Source organism: Grammomys surdaster, unplaced genomic scaffold, assembly GCF_004785775.1.
Source record: "Grammomys surdaster isolate TR1022 unplaced genomic scaffold, NIH_TR_1.0 127, whole genome shotgun sequence".
In the NCBI taxonomy this organism is placed as follows: Eukaryota; Metazoa; Chordata; class Mammalia; order Rodentia; family Muridae; genus Grammomys; species Grammomys surdaster.
The window spans coordinates 2,891,600-2,910,088 of NW_021604585.1; the positions used below are offsets into that span (position 1 = coordinate 2,891,600).

At 40.9% G+C, this 18,489-nt stretch overlaps 1 protein-coding gene across 1 annotated transcript in view; it reads left to right on the forward strand.

The window, feature by feature from the left end:
• Slc38a6 (solute carrier family 38 member 6) overlaps positions 1-16,666 on the forward strand; it is a 57,212-nt gene extending 40,546 nt beyond the window's left edge. Inside the window, exons 7-16 of the mRNA XM_028789632.1 lie at positions 1,830-1,912; positions 2,357-2,415; positions 6,658-6,723; positions 6,957-7,010; positions 8,962-9,041; positions 9,730-9,830; positions 14,239-14,363; positions 15,444-15,588; positions 15,755-15,849; positions 16,122-16,666. Coding sequence (XP_028645465.1) covers positions 1,830-1,912; positions 2,357-2,415; positions 6,658-6,723; positions 6,957-7,010; positions 8,962-9,041; positions 9,730-9,830; positions 14,239-14,363; positions 15,444-15,588; positions 15,755-15,849; positions 16,122-16,202 — 889 coding nt within the window. The 3' untranslated portion in view covers positions 16,203-16,666. The remainder of the gene's footprint in view (positions 1-1,829; positions 1,913-2,356; positions 2,416-6,657; positions 6,724-6,956; positions 7,011-8,961; positions 9,042-9,729; positions 9,831-14,238; positions 14,364-15,443; positions 15,589-15,754; positions 15,850-16,121) is intronic.
• Positions 16,667-18,489: the final 1,823 nt, after the last annotated feature.

An 18,489-nucleotide genomic window follows, 5' to 3' on the forward strand; every position in this document is an offset into this window, starting at 1 on the left:
AATAATCTCAGGATAGATACATTTAACTAGCAACTGTTATTAGATTTTTCTTTCTATATATTTGCTACTTCATGTACTTCTATCATGAATTATTTGTCTTTCACATGTGCATGTATTAAGGTCTTTGGGAATTTTAACTTTAAATTTTTTTCTATAGACATATTAAGAAATTAAAATTATATGTGTACCCATGTATTACAACCATATAGTAATAGCCACTTTTTATATTCTAGATATAGCCTTCTGACTTTTAAAATATATATTATTAAAAATAATTAAATATTTTATTTATATTTCATATTTATATTATATATTTATTATATATAATGTTTTGTGTTTTTATATATAAATATGTATTTATTGTATGTAACATTAAATAATATTTTGTATATATTTTATACATATACATAAATATATATGTATTTTATATACATATTTTATATATAATATAGATAAATATATGAAATATGTAATATTATAAGTAAATTGAATTTAAATATGTTATTATTATTAAATATATGTTCAGAGTGTTACTTTTTCCTCTCTGTGGTGAAATTTATCTTTCATTCTTTTTGTGTATGAATGTGTGTGTGTACATGTGTGTGCACATGTGTATGCACATGTGTGTGGAGATCAGAGGACAACCTGGGGTGTTGTTTCTTTGGTTCTGTTCACTTCTTTCTTTTAAGATGAGGTCTTTCACTATGTTTAAACTTGCTAATGAGGCTGACCTGGCCAGCAAGCCTGCCTCCAGGTCCCCAGAGCACAGTGGGTTTGTGCCAGCTGCCCAGCTTTTTTTTTTTTTTTTTTTTTTTTTTTGAGGTGGGTTCTGTGGATCTAATGTAATTCCTCATGCTTGCAAGGCAGCCACTTCACTGACAGGCCCCGCCCAGCCCCATGTGCCTTCTTTATTAGCAAGCATGTGATCACACACTAACCCTTCTGATGCAGTGTTTTACAGAAAAGGTTAGCATTTTTAAACTAATAATTCAGACCCCTTCCTGAAACTCTGGAGAAATGTGGAGAGGTACGACAAGGAAAATGACCCCTTGCTTTATCACCCAGAAACAATGACATTCCTGTCCAATTTTAGTAATATTTTTATTTTTTCTCCAAACAGTGTCAGACTACACACACACACTCATTATATCCATTTTTTTGAAGCTGTACTATTACATATTTGCTTGCTTCCAGTTTTCATGTTTTTTTTTTTGATTTTCGTTATTTTAAATGTTCTCAATAAGTATCATTTTATAAAAGTCTCTGTTCCCTATCGCTGATGTTTTCGTTGTTCATGGCATTGTATAAGTCTTATAAACGTAATTATTTGAAGACTCTAAGCATCCATTGCCAGTTTCTTTCCATATGGGAATGAATACAGTTTTAGCTTCCAGCAGTATTTGGCATACCTCAGTAGTCCCCACCAATAGGGGTTATTATGTCGTTTTTAAGTATTTGTTATTTTGGTAATTGAAAAAATGGCATCTCATCTCATTGTGTGTTTGTTTTGGTTTAAGTGTTGTTTGGAGGCAAGGTCTCACTGTGTAGTCCACAGCAGCCTCAAACTGTTGATCTTGCCTTTATACTGAGTTACAGGCTTATAGCAAGACTATTTTAATACATTCCCTAAATTCATATTTATTATTAATAGTGCAAGGGTTTCCTAAGAACATTTAATAAAAAAGTGGGGCATTTTTTAATGGATGATCTCGCTCCCTGTCTGTCTCCCTCCCCCCACCCCCTCTGAGTGCGTGTGTGTGTGCGTGTGTGTGTGTGTGTGTGTGTGTGTGTGAATCCTATGTCCTGTGCCTAACTGTTTTTCCTGACAGGTCCTGGTACCTTGATGGCCAGTTGCTGTTAATCATCATCTGTGTAGGCGTCGTGTTCCCTCTCTCACTGCTCCCCAAGATAGGTGAGTCTGAAAGAGCACGGTCTACGGGAGGAGGGGGGGGGTTAACCTCAACCCCATGGTTGAGAAGAGTAGTGTTTGTGAGTCCTTTTAAACTTGGCCTATTTTTGGCTGCTCCATCCTCAGCCCTGCTTAGCTAACATACGACTTGGCTTACAGTAGCGTTTTGTCTGCACAGCCAACTGAAGTCCTTACAGCAGAGCATTGAGGACCAAACCTTCCTGTGCGTTGCACTGCTTTCTGCAACCCGGTTCCCCTTCTGCTGTGCAGAGCTACATAATGATGTGTGGCAGGCAGGCCCTAGGCAGGCAGGCCCTAGGCAGGCGGGCCCTAGGCCCAGACACCAAGCTGCAATAGAAAACATGCCCGAGATGGAGGCATGGCTCTATTTGTAAGTCGGGATCACTTGCCTTATAAATTGTTTTTTATTTTATTGGTATTTTACAGGCTTTCTTGGCTACACAAGCAGTCTATCATTTTTCTTTATGGTGTTCTTTGCTCTTGTGGTAAGTTTAAAATATAACACATTGCTCATTTCATCTCCAAATGCAACTGTGTTAGTGACGTCTCTAGCTGCTTTGCACTGGACCCCATAGCCTGCTGTATATTATTAACAGCATTATTCTTTAACATAGAATTAATTTCAGTCACAGGATTATTCATGTTGTCCATTTTAAAGAAGCTTAAAACAGATTTAGTATCTTGTAGTTCACCAGAAAGGGACACACAGCACTTGCTAGGACTCTAGGTAGGGTAGACCCTGGACGGCTGTAGCACTCTGTGGAGCAGTGGGCTCTGCTCTGTCAATCAGCTAACACAGAGCGTCCTGATGCCTTCTTCCACTGATGATATTATAGTCTGAGACTTGGATGGAAAGCTCTAAAAAGAACTGGGATACGAATGCAGTCCTGTCCGCCCTGCGTATTCAGCATAAAATGTTCCCATAGAGATAATATTGGGAATAATATTTCTCTTCATATACAGAAAATATATTTTTAATTATCTGATTTTTATTATATATCAGATGGCAGTTTAACTTATTTTATATTTATAAAATAATTTAACATAGGCTTTTTCATTTTTCTTAGATCCTTGCATATAAGATTTTAATAAACTTTTTCCTTTGCGCTGTATTTTATTCCATACTAAGTATATAAATGTCAAACCTTACATAGGATGAAATATTTTTAATTTGCCGGGAATATGTATATCCCAAATAACCTTTTTCTAAGCATTTAACTTTCTCTTAATTACTGATAAAGGAATCAAGGGGAGGTGTCACACATAAACAAGCAGGCTCTAGAGCCAGATTCCAAAGCTGTCAAAACAGTCCCTGGACTGGGAAGATAGTTCTGCGGGTAGTGTTTGCCTTGCCAAGATCACAGCTTGCATTCAGTTCCCAGGACCCATGTGAAAAGTTGGGCGAGCTGTAATGCTTACGTTCCAGCGCTGGAGAGGCAGAGGCGTGGATTTCTGGGTCTCTTTGGCCAGCCAACCCAGCCGATTCCTACTCAGTGGACTCTAGGCCAATGAGAGATTCTCAAAAAGCAAGATGAACGACCCCTGAATAATGATACCTGAGGTTGACTTCTGACCTCCACATGTGCACACAAAGTCACATACACATGCACACAGAGCCACACAAACATGCATCCCCACTATGTATATGCACACTAGTCATATTGGCATCGCATCTGTCTTCATTAAATCATCTTCTAAGACACAGAATGAAGCAACTTAAAACAAGTGCAAGTAACCCTGATTATACTCTTCATAAACATCTAGATTGTAAGGAATCTGCTAAATCTGAAATATTTAACAATGCTTCGTCATTTTTTAATTTATCTACATTAAAATTATACCTCTACCCACCCCAGTTGTCATTGAAATAATGCATTTAGCATATACTTTTTAGGTTCCGTACTATAGAGAGAAACAGTATGTATTTTCATTACTAGGTTGTTGTTGAGAAGCATCTGCATGGTTAGACAGAATCCCACATATACATAGGAATGTATGGATTTTAATCGCATGTAGATAACATATTAAATTTTGCCCTGGCGCTTAATCGACAAGGCAAGCATTTCCTAGGTAGAAGTAATTCCGTTTTCACAGTCAATAGCTTACCACAGGTGGAATGTATTGATACAATGTGTCTGTTCCAGTGTTTGGTTTCTGCTGCAGCAGATACTCTTTAATTCAATGCAGGTTTCTGCTGCGGGAGTCACATGGAAATCATTCTCCCATATTAATCCCGATGCCCCACAAATCATCTACTTGGATTTCTACCTGTGAGAAGAGTTGAAATTGAGATTCCAGCAAGACTGTGATAGTTATACTTTTTTTAATGCTGTTTTTTTATTGCCATGTTTATTATAGATTCTATTTCTATAATTTTTGTGTTTTGTTTTTGTTTTCTGAGACAGGGTTTCACTGTGTAACCCTGGCTGGCAGTGAGCTTACTATGTAGACCAGACAGGCCTGGAATATACAGAAATATACAGCCCATGCCTCTACCTCCTTAGGGCTGGGATTCAAACTGTTCTCTACCATGCTCAGCTAACTGACATTTAAAAAAAAAATATGTGCCAGTTTTTTAAAATGTGAGACTCCTAGTGGTTCTCTCCTGTCTTGGGGCTGGGTGCCAGCCCATTCGTCACCTGTCTCTGCATCTCTGGACAGTGATTATTTTAAGAATGCGTATGCATAGTCTATTACATTTTTATTATATTTTATAGAATCAATCCAGAAAACATTTTCTTAATTGTACTCATCAAACATTGCAGATCAAAGTGTCTTTACTAGCTGTTCTCCCAGAGCCTGATTTTCCTTAAAAATTTAGCATAAATTTTCCTTTGAGAGTATCATAATTTAAACACACGTTTCAGTTTGGCAGTTGCTCAAAGTGACAGTAACAGATGCCTTCATCCTTTCTTTTTCTAACCTATCTTCTTGTCACCAGCATTGAGAGGGGTGGGGAGAGTTGCTGAGATCTCTGTAAAGCAACATGGGAGGCGGTAAGCTGGGAGCTGCCCTGCAGAAATGGTAGCTGTCGAGGAGGGCGGAGGAGGAAGGGCCTTTTGTGCAAGTGCATGAAGTATTTTTAGTGCCTTCGGTGATTTCTCTTATTCTCTTTCCATCCCCCAGAGTTACCTTCTTACCCAGTCTGTCTTCAGCACCAAGCAAGGACTCCCTGTGACTCTCTGCTCTCTTGTGCTTGGGTCTCTGCCCACTCCTCACCTGTCTGCGTCTCTCTCCACCCTATTCCACCATACAGGTTTGAAGTGGGGATGACCCACAGGAGTTAGCTGTAATAATGGACTTTATGTTAGTATAAAATCAAGTTGCCAATAATTCCTTCTAATCAATGAAATAGGCTATATTGCATCTTGAAGGATTTTGACTTGGCGTTCAAGGCCTGGTGTTCAGCAGGCTCAGGAAGCCAGGAGGCACTGTTGCTGTCAGAGACTGACCCCCGACTGCCGACTGCACACACACACACACACACACACACACACACACACACACACACACGTAAGAGGAAAGCGGGAGACACTGAATTTGGAGTGGCATCAGTAAGGCTGAAAAGAGCCCAGGGGTGGCCTTGCTTTTCCAGCTACCTTCATCTCACCCACACTCCATCTCTTTTAACAAACCAAACCAACAGAAACAACTTTTCAGGAAAAAAAAAAAAAGATTATGAGAGTCTTGTTGTGTTCTTGCCTCTTGATAAATTGATGGTTGCAGTTGGTTTTACACTGAGAACTTACCTGGAAGTGCCCAGTTTGTCCTTAGACACCCCACCCCCTTTGGGGTTAGATTTTAAATTAAAAGTGACTCTTGGGTTCTCTCATTAACTTAATCCTAAAAGTGTGTGTTTTCTTTAGATTTATCACTGTATAAAATTTTGATTGAATTTGTTAAAATCCCAAACTAGATAAGTTCCAAATAGGAACAGCATTTACTTACTGGTCTCCAACAAAGACAAATACTTCCTTTCTTCTCTCTGCCCCTTTGTATGCTGGGATTTAGCCTGGAGCAAACATTTACGGAGTAATTATTTGCCTGCACCAAGGGCTACAATGGCAGTGTTGACACAGCCACCACTGTGGCTGTAGGAACCAGGCAGCCACAATTAAGAGGCCAATCCTGAGGCATGCCCATTGATGGTGTCTGGGAAACAGCATCCCTCTGGATTTCTTTCTGTTTTTTTAAAAATGTATTTTTGCCAGCTGGAGTTCCCTAGCTGTGCGCCGGTGTTCTGGCCAGCTCTCTCCACGCTCACCAATAGCACAGCCAGGGAGAACTGAAGAGGTGAGAGTCTGTGTTCATCGGGACGCCAGCGAGCACACTGGGAACTAAGTCTTCCTCATTCCTGCTCTCTTCTGCTCTGTCTGCTACTGCCACGAATAAATAGCCTTCACAGTCATCACTGAAAACATGCTTCCTCCTTGAGTTGCACTTTAAAAACAAAACCAGGGGACTGTTGGAGTTTTGAAAACTGACACAGGAGCACACAGTCTTTTATGGGCAGGATTCCCCACTGATCACATGTAAAGCACACTTGTCATCCTGTTCCCCTTCCCTCCGCCCAGCGACCATGTTAAAGGGTGACCGAATTCTATCTGGGAAAATCACAGCATCAAGGAAACTTCTGTTAGCCTCTTGTTTGGCTTTATTGAAGACATCAACTTGTAATGAATTTTATTACAGATCATCTAAGTGCTGGTTGCATTTACTTTTCCCAGGTAGTAATTAAAAAATGGGCCGTTCCTTGTCCTGTGACCTTAAATTGCATCAATGCTGTCTTTCAGGTAATAATTTTTAGCTTTTCTTAAATTTTTGACTTTTCAACTAAAAAAAGAAATGGAAAATAAATGACTATTTTCCTAATTGGTGAAAGGTAATAGTTACATAGCATTTTAAAACTTTTCTTTGAAGTAATTTGATTTGAAATTTTAGTAGTAATAAATTCATCATATTTGTTGATGTATTCTGACTTTTAATACCTATTGGCTTTTCTTTTCCCCTGAATACTCTTAAACAGATTTCAAACGCTACAGATGACTGTAACCCAAAGCTCTTTCGTTTCTCCAAAGAGGTGTGTAAGTTATTAACAGATACTTTTGCTTGATTTTTCACATTTCAAGTTTTAAGAGATTTGTGTTACAGGGTCTCTTAGGTCTTTGTACCTGTAACTAATTAATTTTCATGAAAGTGCTAAGTATAGGATTGCCTACCAGAAGAATAATATTATTTAACACAGGGTGGCCCATTATGAAACAGCCACCTTTTTCTTTTCTTTCTTTTGGCATGCTTTTAAATGGAGCCTGTTTTAAATGGGCCTTTGCCTAAAAGAACAGATTTACCAAATGTCTGGTCTGGCCAGTAAGGTCCTCTGTGGATACGGTTTTCCTGTTGCGCTCTGGACTTGTAAAGCTAAATCGCCAATTACATCAAAAACTCCTCCCTGGTGAGCAGGACTTTGGTCTCTAGCTAAACAGCCTCATCAATGGGCCAGCACTTGAGTACTGCCAGTATACCTTCTGAGCAGCATTCCAGGGGAATTTATGATGTTCAGAGCAAAGACCAGAAACCTAAGTCTCATGCCCACTCTGACAGCTGTAGGACCCGAAAATGCCTGGAAGAGTCCCTGAGCACGAGCAGATAGACAGGGACTGCTGTTTGCATGGTGCCTGCCTTGCTCCAGTGGAAAAAGCAGAGTCTTCCTGTTTCTGAGAGTCTCTTCCTCTACTTTGTTTTTCTACTGAAATGTTGTTTTGTAGGTCCCGGACACCAGACTCTCCTCTGCTCGTCACAGCTTTGTCAGGATAGAATGTTAACGTGGTTAGTCCTCCGTGCAAAACTTTCCTTTTCATCTCCAGTTTATAACTAAGAAATCACTCCCAAGCCTTGCGAGGGAGGTCGCCACATCTTTCACATGGCGAAGACTTCCGTGGACCTTAAAGATCAGGGCAGGATAATTGACAGGCTGGGAAACTGAGCAGTGTATGAAACAGAGAGCTTGTGTTAAACTCTTACTCCCTAATACGGCTTCAAGGAACACAACTTCCTAGGTACTATATCCAAAGGACGTCTTCATCTGGAACTTCTTCTGGTGAAGAGCCCAACACTAGCTAAGGAGAAATATTTTTAGACCAGAAAAGAGAAAATAAATCATTACCATCCATTTGTTAAAGACAGTTCTTTCATTTAGAGGGCAATAACATTTGGCGTGCTAGTTTTCTCCGGCTCTTAAGTATTCTAATAATAATTTTTAAAGAAACTTTAGGCTTATGTATAACATGGGATCCTAAGGAGTTTTTCGAGTCTAGAATTAATGATCTTTGTGCTCATTAAGAAAGAACTTGGTCATGGATTCTGGCAGTACAAAGCTGTGGCTTCTATTTGGAGTACTTACTTGGACCGAGTAAGTGAAAGCAGATTGGAAAGCATTGGCGTTTTTGCTGCTTCGATAATGAGATGTATTTAAATCTTGCACACCTTAAGAATGACTGGAATTATAATAAAAATTATTTTAAATGTAGCTATTTATATGTTACCTAAATTTAGTTTTAGTTTTATCTTATCCAAATAATGTAGAAGATGGTAACTGTAATAAAGCAACTGATATGAGAGGCCAGCCAGCAACTGTGGGGTCAGAGTAAGCAAGCCACCCATAAGCTATAGTAGTTGCTAATGACTGCACTCTCTCTCTCTCTCTCTCTCTCTCTCTCTCTCTCTCTCTCTCTCTGCCTCTCCCTCTCTCTCTCTGCCTCTCCCCCTGCCACCCATCTTTAAAAAGAACTTTCTTGTTGGTTCTGACAAGATGGCTCAGTTGTATTGTTGAATGCCTGAGGCCAAGCCTGAGGCCCTGATGACTCCTCCTAGTTACTCTCTGACCTCTGCAAGTGCTAGGTGGTGTGGGTGTGTGGGCACACACATACACAAAAATAAATAAATAAAAATGGAATTAAAACAAAAAGAACTGAGTTTATTATCAAATAAAAATGGCATAGCATTACTAATATTTTGTTCTAAATGTTTTTCAGAGTGTTTACGCCATACCGACCATGGCCTTTTCATTTCTCTGCCATACCTCAGTGTTGCCCATCTACTGTGAGCTCCAAAGGTACTGTGGAACAACGCCGTGGCCTTCAGATCTAGCCACATTCTCATTTATGAACTCTTCCCCATCGCCCTGAATTCTAAGTGTTAGCTTACAAAAGCAAACAAACGAGGCACTGTCAGAGTTTTATTACTGTGAAGAGACTCCATGACCACAGCAACTCTGATATAGGAAACTATCTAACTGGGGCTGGCTAATGGTTCAGAGGTTTAGTCCATTGTCATCATGGTGGGGAACATGGCAGTGTGCAGGCAGACATAGTGCTGGAGGAGCCAAGAGTTCTACATCTGTATCCATAGGCATCAGGAGGAGACTGTGTGCCACACTGGGTGCAGCTTGAACATAGGAGAGCTCAAAGCCCACCCCTGCAGTGACACACTTCCTCCAGTAAGGCCACACTCCCTAATAGTGCCACTCCCTATGAGCCAAGCATTCAAACACATGAGTTTATGGGGGCCAATTCCCATTCAAACCACCAAATCAACCAAGAGCTAATTTCGTCCTCATTGGGAATGTTACCAGTGACACCATCTTCTGTCTGTATCAACTTGAGAACTCTAGTGTATAGTCATCGATGAACTCATGATTGTCCCTGACTGGCCTGTGATTTTCGTTTCTTCAGATATGATTCAGATCACTAGCTCTGTCAACCTCTACTAGGTTTGTTTGTTTGTTTGTTTGTTTGTTTCAGCCCTTCAAAGAAAAGGATGCAGAATGTGACCAACACAGCAATTGCATTGAGCTTCCTGATTTACTTTGTGTCTGCACTCTTTGGCTACCTCACTTTTTATGGTGAGTATATTCTTAATTCTTAATTATGTGACGAAAGAAGGACCGATGCCCTCACCCCACCTGTGGCCTTGCTTTCTGACGTTTGCTAATACGGTCATCTGTTCAGGCCATTTCAGCAGTGTGGCAAATCTGACAAATCACTTTGTAGGTTTGTAGAAACATTTTTTTCCTCTTTTGAGACTTTTGCCTTTATTTTTAATTATGTGTATGTTTGTGCTGAGTATGAATTTGTGTGTGTAAATGCAGTGCCTGTGGAGGTCAGAGGAGGGTCCCTGGGAGCTGGAGTTACAGGTAGCTTTGAGCTGCACAACTTGAATGTCAAAACTCCTGTTCTCTGTGAGAGCAGTACACATTCTTAACAGCTAAGCCATATCTCAAGCCCTAAAATTTTTTTTCTTAGACTTTTAGATAAAATTTCAAGCATCTTAGTGTCTTTGTAAAATAATGCTTTGGGTTTTTTTAAATTGTATATTGGGTATGGTGGTACACACTTTTAATCCCAGCATTCAAGAGACAGAGGCAGGTGGATATCTGAGTTCGAGGCCAGCTTGGTCTCTATAGTGAATTCTAGGACAGCCGGGGCTACACAAAGAGACCTTGTCTCAAAAAAAAAAAAAAAAAAAAAAACACCCAGTATTTTAGACTCTAGACGATAAACGTCGAGGTTAGGAGAGTAACCCATGGCAATAATTACAGAAGAGCAACTCCAGGAAGCCAACAGAATGGCTCAGCTGTGCACATCTCTGCCTTCGTTTTCACACCATCCAGGAAAGTGTGCCTCCCAGGCTGGACGCCGTCCGTGCCTGCGCCCAGGCCGGGAACGTGAGGCAGACTGTCAGACTTCCTCCTCATCAGATGAAAACAGAATATAAATATACATGTTGCATTTGGCTGTGAGGTTTACTAGTCTAGAGACTGAGCTCAGTCGGACCTTTCTTTGGTATGATCCTAAAACTGGGCTTCATGGCTTCCAAAAAGATACATCATGCCACGGCGGCTGCATATATCTTTAATTGCAATTATTACCCTTTATAAACACTCCTGATTATCACTTACTTCGATTCATAGGATGAAAAGACTTTCAAATCTATAAATCTTTATGGTTTTAGAATATTGGGTGTCATGCTTGGTGAGTTTTGGATTTCAGAGTATTTTACATTTCAGTTTTCAGATCATTCTATTCATCCTGTGTTCAGTTTGGGAATCTTCAATGTTGATCAGTGCCTAATAAATACAGACCCCTTCCCCTCCCTGTAGGTCAATAGAACAACCTGGAAGAAGTCTCCCACTAATATCCAGGATAATTAAGAAATAGTCATGAGAGTCCCATGTCTAACTGAGTGCTTCTGAGCTCTAGATAGCCTAACAAGGAACACCTCAGTGGAGGCGGGAAAGGGATTCAGCCTGTGAGCTGGGTTGGGTGTTTTACTAAGATTGCTTCCATCCTCATAACTCAAAGACAGGTCTGTTTAGATTGACTAATGAGGCCACTACCTCCAGATATGAAGTGGAGCTGAAGCTTGAATTCTGTCTTTCTTTCTCCAAATCTATAAATCTACAAAGCCGTCAACACTCTGCTACCTTTGGAAAACATAAAACCCAGGCTGTGTTCCTTTGTTTTGGGTTCTAATTAAAGTGAACTTTAGGAAGCCATGGCTTACCTAAGCCCCTATCATATGTTTATCTGTTATCCATACAGATGAAATGTTTTCTAGACAGAGATTTGCCATGCTATCAAGTAAAGCCGTCAGGGTGCCTCTTACTTAAGCCCTTCTCCATAGCCCGTGAGCTTCCAGATGCTGTGCACTGAAGGAATTCACAGCCGATAGGATCACACATTGGGTAGGCGGCTGACAGATAACGCCCTCCCATAGACAGAAGGCACTCGGGTGATAGTTTGTTCTTTGCCCCATTGTTAATCACAATGAAGAAACGCCTTCTACTGTGGCTTTTAAACAGTGTAGTCTAAGCTGTCCAAGCCGTCTGTGTCAGCAGGAAATGGTCAGTTTTGTAGGCCTCACCTAAAGTTCAAGCTTACAATTCATCTTTTTTAGGTTAGCAGTTTTATCAGTAAAGTGGCCTATCCTGGAATTAAAGGCAGATTTTGTAAATGCACGCCAGTATTCTTTCTGCTACCTTATAGACATCTTCCTTGGTGTGTTAAGCAGGCAGACACATGATGCCACTGGTCCAAATGACTTGCAAAAATCACCATTAGATCCTTTCAGAAATTTGTGATGCTTTCTCTGAGTCCAGGCAAGAGAGTTATAATCTGTTCCTTAGGTAAGAATGCAGAGTGGCTAACTCAGAAGGTTTACCCTGGGAAAGAAGGACTTCTAGTAAATGTAGTTATTAATACTTTTAGAACTCAGTGGAATCTTTATCTAGACTTTCAAAGCTCAGTATTGTCATTATGGCCTGTCATAATTATGACATATCATACTATGACTTCTGTCAGACTAAAGGGATCTCTACGTATCAACCCACATTAATAATATTGGTTCTAATCACAGATGTTAAAGAGGAAAAGCGCTCCTCTGTGAGCCAGCCCAGTGCCCAAGCGTTGGGTAACCAGGCCATTTTAATGTCTGTGAGGTTGTTAAGCAAGAAGTGTTAATAGCTCATTTTACGACTCAGAAAATGGAAATAAAGTAGTTTGCCATATTTCTCCAAAGACTCACAAGTATCTCACAGATTTGGAAATAGGATCCAGATTTCTTGGCTCTTCCCAGTCCTCCTACCTAGCCCCATTCTTCATTCTCTAATTTTTGTCTAACACTGTAGACAATTCCGTCCTCTCCTGTGCCCGTGGTTACGAGCCTGGTTCACTGTCCTTTCCTGTGCTTGTAGTCATTAGTCTGGTTCACCATCCGCTCTTGTGCCTGTGGTTGCGAGCCTGGTTCAGAGCCTCCATTACTTTAGTGATTATGGCACTGATTTTCTGGGTTTTGTGTTTCTGCTATTTGTGTCCACTGTGTGCTTGTGTGTAGTTCGGATCATAATACACCCCTCTTCCTGTCTTAGTTACGTCCCTCATTGTTCCAGCAAAACACATGAGATGCCAAGCAACCTGAGGGAGAAGGGATTTACTCTGACTCTCAGTTGGAGGTTACAGTCTCTAGTCTGGAAGGCACAGTGGCCAGAGCTGGTCAGAAGAATGAGTAACGACATCCTGTGCAGCACACTTTTTCTCTTTTATCCAGTCCGGCATCCCAGTCCATGGGATTTAAAAACTCTATCCTATTTTAAGTCCAAACTGATCTTTGTCCATAGGTCCTGAGGTGTGGTTGAACACCCTCATTCTCCCTAGGTGACCTGGGTGAGGGAAACAGTGTGCATGGAAGGAAGCTACCAGATAGAAAGCCTGGTTGGCCTCTCTCAGTCTTGTCTCTGAATGGACCTGGCTTACTAAACAAGCCATTTTCTTATCTCTTCATTCTTTCTTTTACGAAAGATAAAAATGGACAAGGCTGATACTCTGCACAAAACACTCTGCAGAAGTGGAAGCAGTCCCTGGAGTATAGTCCTACACAGAACACCGTGGAATCCGAGAAACAGTGTTGAGGGGTCACTTTATCACAAAAGTGTGCGGTACTCTGCCCTGCCTCCCTCCTGTGTGCTCTCTGGCAGACTGCCTGGTGCTCTCGAGCCTTCATACTTCATATTGCTATGATGACCAATTCACCAGTGCACATGTAAGCACTTCTTAGACACAAGTATGTAAACCCTTTCCTTAACAGTATGGACAAGTTCTAAGGAGTTTGCTTTGGTTTGTGTTTTGTTTTGTTTTGTTTTTGTGATTAGGCCTCACTGGCCTGGAACATGCTAAGTAGACCAGGCTAGCCTCAAACTCACAAAGGTCCACCTGCCTCTGCCTCCCATTGCTGTGATTACAGCCATGCACCACCACACCTGGTTAAGGAGATATTTTTAAATATGTTTTAGTCGTAATTTAGGAGATTCTCTGTGTCCTGATTTAAAATTTCTTTAAAAAAAAAATACAAAAACATTTATATAGGCTGGCAAGATGTTCCAGAAGATAAAAGCACTTGCCACCAAGCCTATTGACCAAAGTCTGATACCAGGACCCATGGTGGAAGGAAAGGACCCAGTCCCACCTGTTGTCCTCTGAGCTCCACATGTGTGTGACGACACAGGCACCCCCAAATAAGGACATACATTCTGTAATACATTTCAGAAAGTAGTGTACATCTCAAGAAAATACTTAGTATCTTTGTATTTCCTAGTACAGAGAGAAAAAGGCCAGAAATTAATTTCAGAATGGCATTCAAGCTAGTACAATCCAGTGATGCAACCGAAAATAATTTTGGTATTATTGGCATAGTGGTACAAGGTTTATTATCCGACCCTGATTGCTGCTGCTGTTGTTGTTTTAATGTATTCACAGACAAAGTGGAGTCAGAATTGCTACAGGGTTACAGTAGATACTTGCCACATGACGTTCTTGTCGTGGCTGTGAAGTTATGCATACTATTCGCTGTGCTTCTGACAGTTCCTCTAATCCACTTCCCTGTAAGTACGCCTGAAGGTTTTGTTGCTCAGTGTCGTGGCTCCTAAAACGGCAACACTAATGCTTTGCAGACCAGAACCTCTGAATCACATCTAGCCTTGTGTATCTTATTCATTTGTCAAGTAATTGATCCAAGACCTCATACTAGCATATGGTCCCATGAAAGCACAAAAATAACAGTTGAACCTCGAAGCTAATTTGTGCTTTCTGAGATGTAGTTTAGATTTACCTCTCCCTCAGTTTTGTTTCCAATTTAGAGACTATAGTTCTAAAGTTTTAGTCCTATATTCTGTTTTCAAAAGAATGTGCACAAAGAAGAGAAAGCCGATTCAGCAAAACTGAACTCCTCTTAGTCTACGGGGAAGCCGCTCACTCTTAAGACTTTATACTCGCTCTAGAATATAAGAGGCAGAACAGATTGCCACTGTGCATCCAGGCTCTGCACATAAGAATCTTAAGAATGTCCGTGAAAATGAAAACAACAGCTTTGGGTAGAAAGGCTTCTGCATGGTGTCTTGAACTCATATGAGTTCTTAAAGACTGCGACCTCCAGGAATCCTTGCCCCTCCCTGTGAGACTGCAGGCTCAAGGGTCCGGCCAGGGCTAGATAAACTCGTGGGCTGTGATTGCCCACTGTTGCCCTAGCAGTGGAAGATGTGGGAAACGTTTTTGTATTTCATGCCATGGAACAGATAACAAAAATAAAACAGAAAATGCTGTTTCTCTTCCATGCCATGTTTTAGGTTTTTTTTCTGCTTGAAAGTTTGTCTGTTGAATTTAATGAAAATTGTTCTTTGTGATTTCATAACACAGTGTTACTGTTTGTAATTCTTTAAATTATAAAACCTGGAAAAATTGCCTGTGAAACTTTTGTGTGGAATTTAAGAAAAATAATTTTTATGAAGCTCACTCAGAAAGGTTCATGTGTTTAGAAACACGGCACAATAGTGTGTGCTGTGTCTGGGGAGTACAAATGATCTGGGGTAACAATATTATGGTTACTATACATGTGTTTCTCTAAGCAAACGCCATGCCCTTCATCCTTTCCCTTTCCCTGAATGTCTTCTTTTCCTGCTCTATAGGCCAGAAAAGCTTTAATGATGATACTTTTCTCAAATTATCCGTTTTCCTGGCTTCGGCATTCTCTGACCACAGTAGCGCTCAACGTCATCATTGTCTTACTTGCCATATATGTTCCTGACATTAGAAACGTATTTGGTGTCGTTGGTAAGTTTTCCACTTTAAAAAAGAAACCCATGTAATAAAAGGGATGGGAAGTCTCATCCGTGGTGGGCTCCACAGATTTGATTTCCAGCACCACAAAAGTAAGAGGGACAATAAAGTCATCACTCTCAAACTGAAATGGCTTGTTTTTTCCTCTCTACCCTTGTAGGTGCCAGCACATCGACATGCTTGATTTTTGTGTTCCCAGGATTATTTTATCTTAAACTCAGCCGAGAGGATTTACTCTCCTTGAAAAAGCTTGGGGTAGGTTGTTTTCAACTGTTTAAGACTTCCATTTTAAGGAATAGTCTGTTTTTTACTATGTCTAAGAAGACAGTATATCTTAATATACAAAGTACATTTTAGAATCTGGCTCATTCTTGTAATCCCAGCTCTGAGGGGACTGAGGCAGGAGGATTGCTGAGTGTTTGAGGCTAGCCTGAGCTACAGAGTGAGACCCCCCATGTACTGACACTGAATGAAGGTCCGCTCCAGAGGGGGCGGAGGCTCACACCCACTTCCCTTTGTCTCCACAGGCTTTGCTTCTGCTCATCGCAGGCGTTGTGCTTGGAAGCTTCAGTTTAGTGCTCATCATTTTTGACTGGGTCAACAAATGAAAACAAAATTTTTTTATGAAGAATAACTTACCTCTATAAACAAGAAGGGATCATCATGGAAGGCGCCTTATATGACATATACATTCTCAGGAAATTTGTTAAGAGGAAAGCAGGACAGAGCAGCAGTATGAATTTAGCTATTTTAATTTTAACCAAAATTAGAAATACTCAAAATACTTGAAATGTTCTTAAATGCACAGAGTCACTCTTTTGTTTGGGAGTTTTGTTTTGTGTTCTGTGTTTTGTTTTGTGTTTGAGGCCAGACTTAGCTGTGTAGAGCAGGCTGACCTTGAACTGACCGAGGTCTGCTGTTGGGAATTGGTTCTTTTTTTTTTCCCTGAGGGGAATTGGTTCTAATGCTTTGTCTTAATTCAGCTCCCAAAGCCGCACTTCCAGACCCTGCCCTCAGCTGGCTTCAGTTGATAATAAAGAATTACCGTACAGCCAATGGCTGGGCAGAAAGACGGAGGTGGGACTTTTAGATTGTGTGGGCAAGGGACCAGGAGAGAGGGGAAGAAGAGAATCGCCATGACTCGGAAGGCAGAGGGATTAGATTTAAGAGCTGTGGGAGAGAAACCATCCAGCAATGTAGGTGGAAAGGGAAAAGGCCCCGGGGGGGGGGGGGGGGGCGGGGTGGTGCTCCCCACTAGGTGACAGGGCAGTGAAGATTAAATGTGGATTTAGAAGGTGTTAAGCCAGGAATACTGGAGGGAAGTATGTGCTAGCTTCAGGGAGGATTGGAAGTAACCAGCCACTGAGTTAGTCAAGGCATATCAAAATTAGCTAGAATGTATACATTTGTCATTCCAGAATCCAAAGAGCTCCTGGGTGAGCGCAGCTCCTGTGTGACCTGCCAGGATCCAAAGCAGGTTAACCAATTCACTGCTACAGTCTGTCTGCTGCTGAGTCCTGCCAAGTGCTGGGGTTAGGAACTGTGCCACCATCTTGGCACATACCTGGAATTTATGACTTTTAAAAAAAAGTAACCTTTATTTATTTTTTTTAGAGTAGTTTTACGTTTCCAGATATATTGAGCAAATGCAATGAGGGATTCCATTCCTTACTCCAACTCTGTAGCTTTCCCTGATATGAATGCCTTGTGTCAGAGTACCGAGTGTTACACCCAGGGGTGCTAAAGTCCATGGTTGACATTAAGGTTTATTCTTGGCCACCACTGATCTTCCTACCAGAATGCCATGATTGGGATCACGTAGGACTGCGTGCAACGTTCAGACTGACTTCATTGATTTAATACCTCGTTTTCTTTCAGTGCTGAGTAATGTCCCATTATATGGATGTATCATGTTTGTTGATGCACTCACCTCATGGAAGACCTTTCTACCACTCCCAAGTTTTGCCAGCCATCAATAAAGATGCTAAAAATGTTTGTGTGCAGGTTCTTACATGGCCATGTTTTCAATTTGGGGGTGGGGGGTAAATACCGAGAAGCATATGCTACATTGTGAAGGTATATTTAGTTTTATAAGAAACTGCCAACTGTCTTCCAAAGCAGTTGTACCATCTTGCATCATCGCCAGCCATGAGAAAGCAACCTGTAGTCACATATGTACGCCAGCATTTGGTGTTATTGGTGTGGTGTGGTATGTTCTCCCCAGTTTAATGGGTTGCAGTGGCATCTCTGTTTTGAGATTCCCTGATGGCACGATATGGGCATTGCACACAGTTCTGTGACCGCTTCATATTTTCTTAGATAAGTGTCTAACTCTTGCCCATTTTTAAGTTGGATTGTTTGCTCACTGTTCAGTTTTATATCTTTGTGTGTGTGTGTGTGTGTGTGTGTGTGTGTGTGTGTGTGTGTGTTGGATGCTTATGTTTTATGAGATAAGTATTTGTAAAGATTTTCTATCAATCTGGGCCTTGCCTTTCCATTTTCCTAACAAGCTTTCACAGAGCAATTTTTTTAATGTTAAATATGATGAATTAGGGACTAAAAAGATGGCTCTGTGGGTAAGGGTACTCATTGCTCTTCCAGAGGACTCAGGTTCGATTCCCAGCACCCACATGGCAGTTGACAACCAACTGTAACTGCAGTCTCAGGGATCCAACACCATCTTCTGACCTCTGCAGACACAAAGCGCACACATGGTATATAGACATACATGCAGGTAGAATACTCACACATATAAGAAAAAACTAGAATATATGTATTGACCCAAACCAGCAGGAATAAGGGTCCCAAACAATGAAGTGTTAAGACTGAGGTCCAGGACTGAGAAATAAAGGAAACAAGAGGTAAAGCAGACAAGCAATAACTGGGACCAAAACA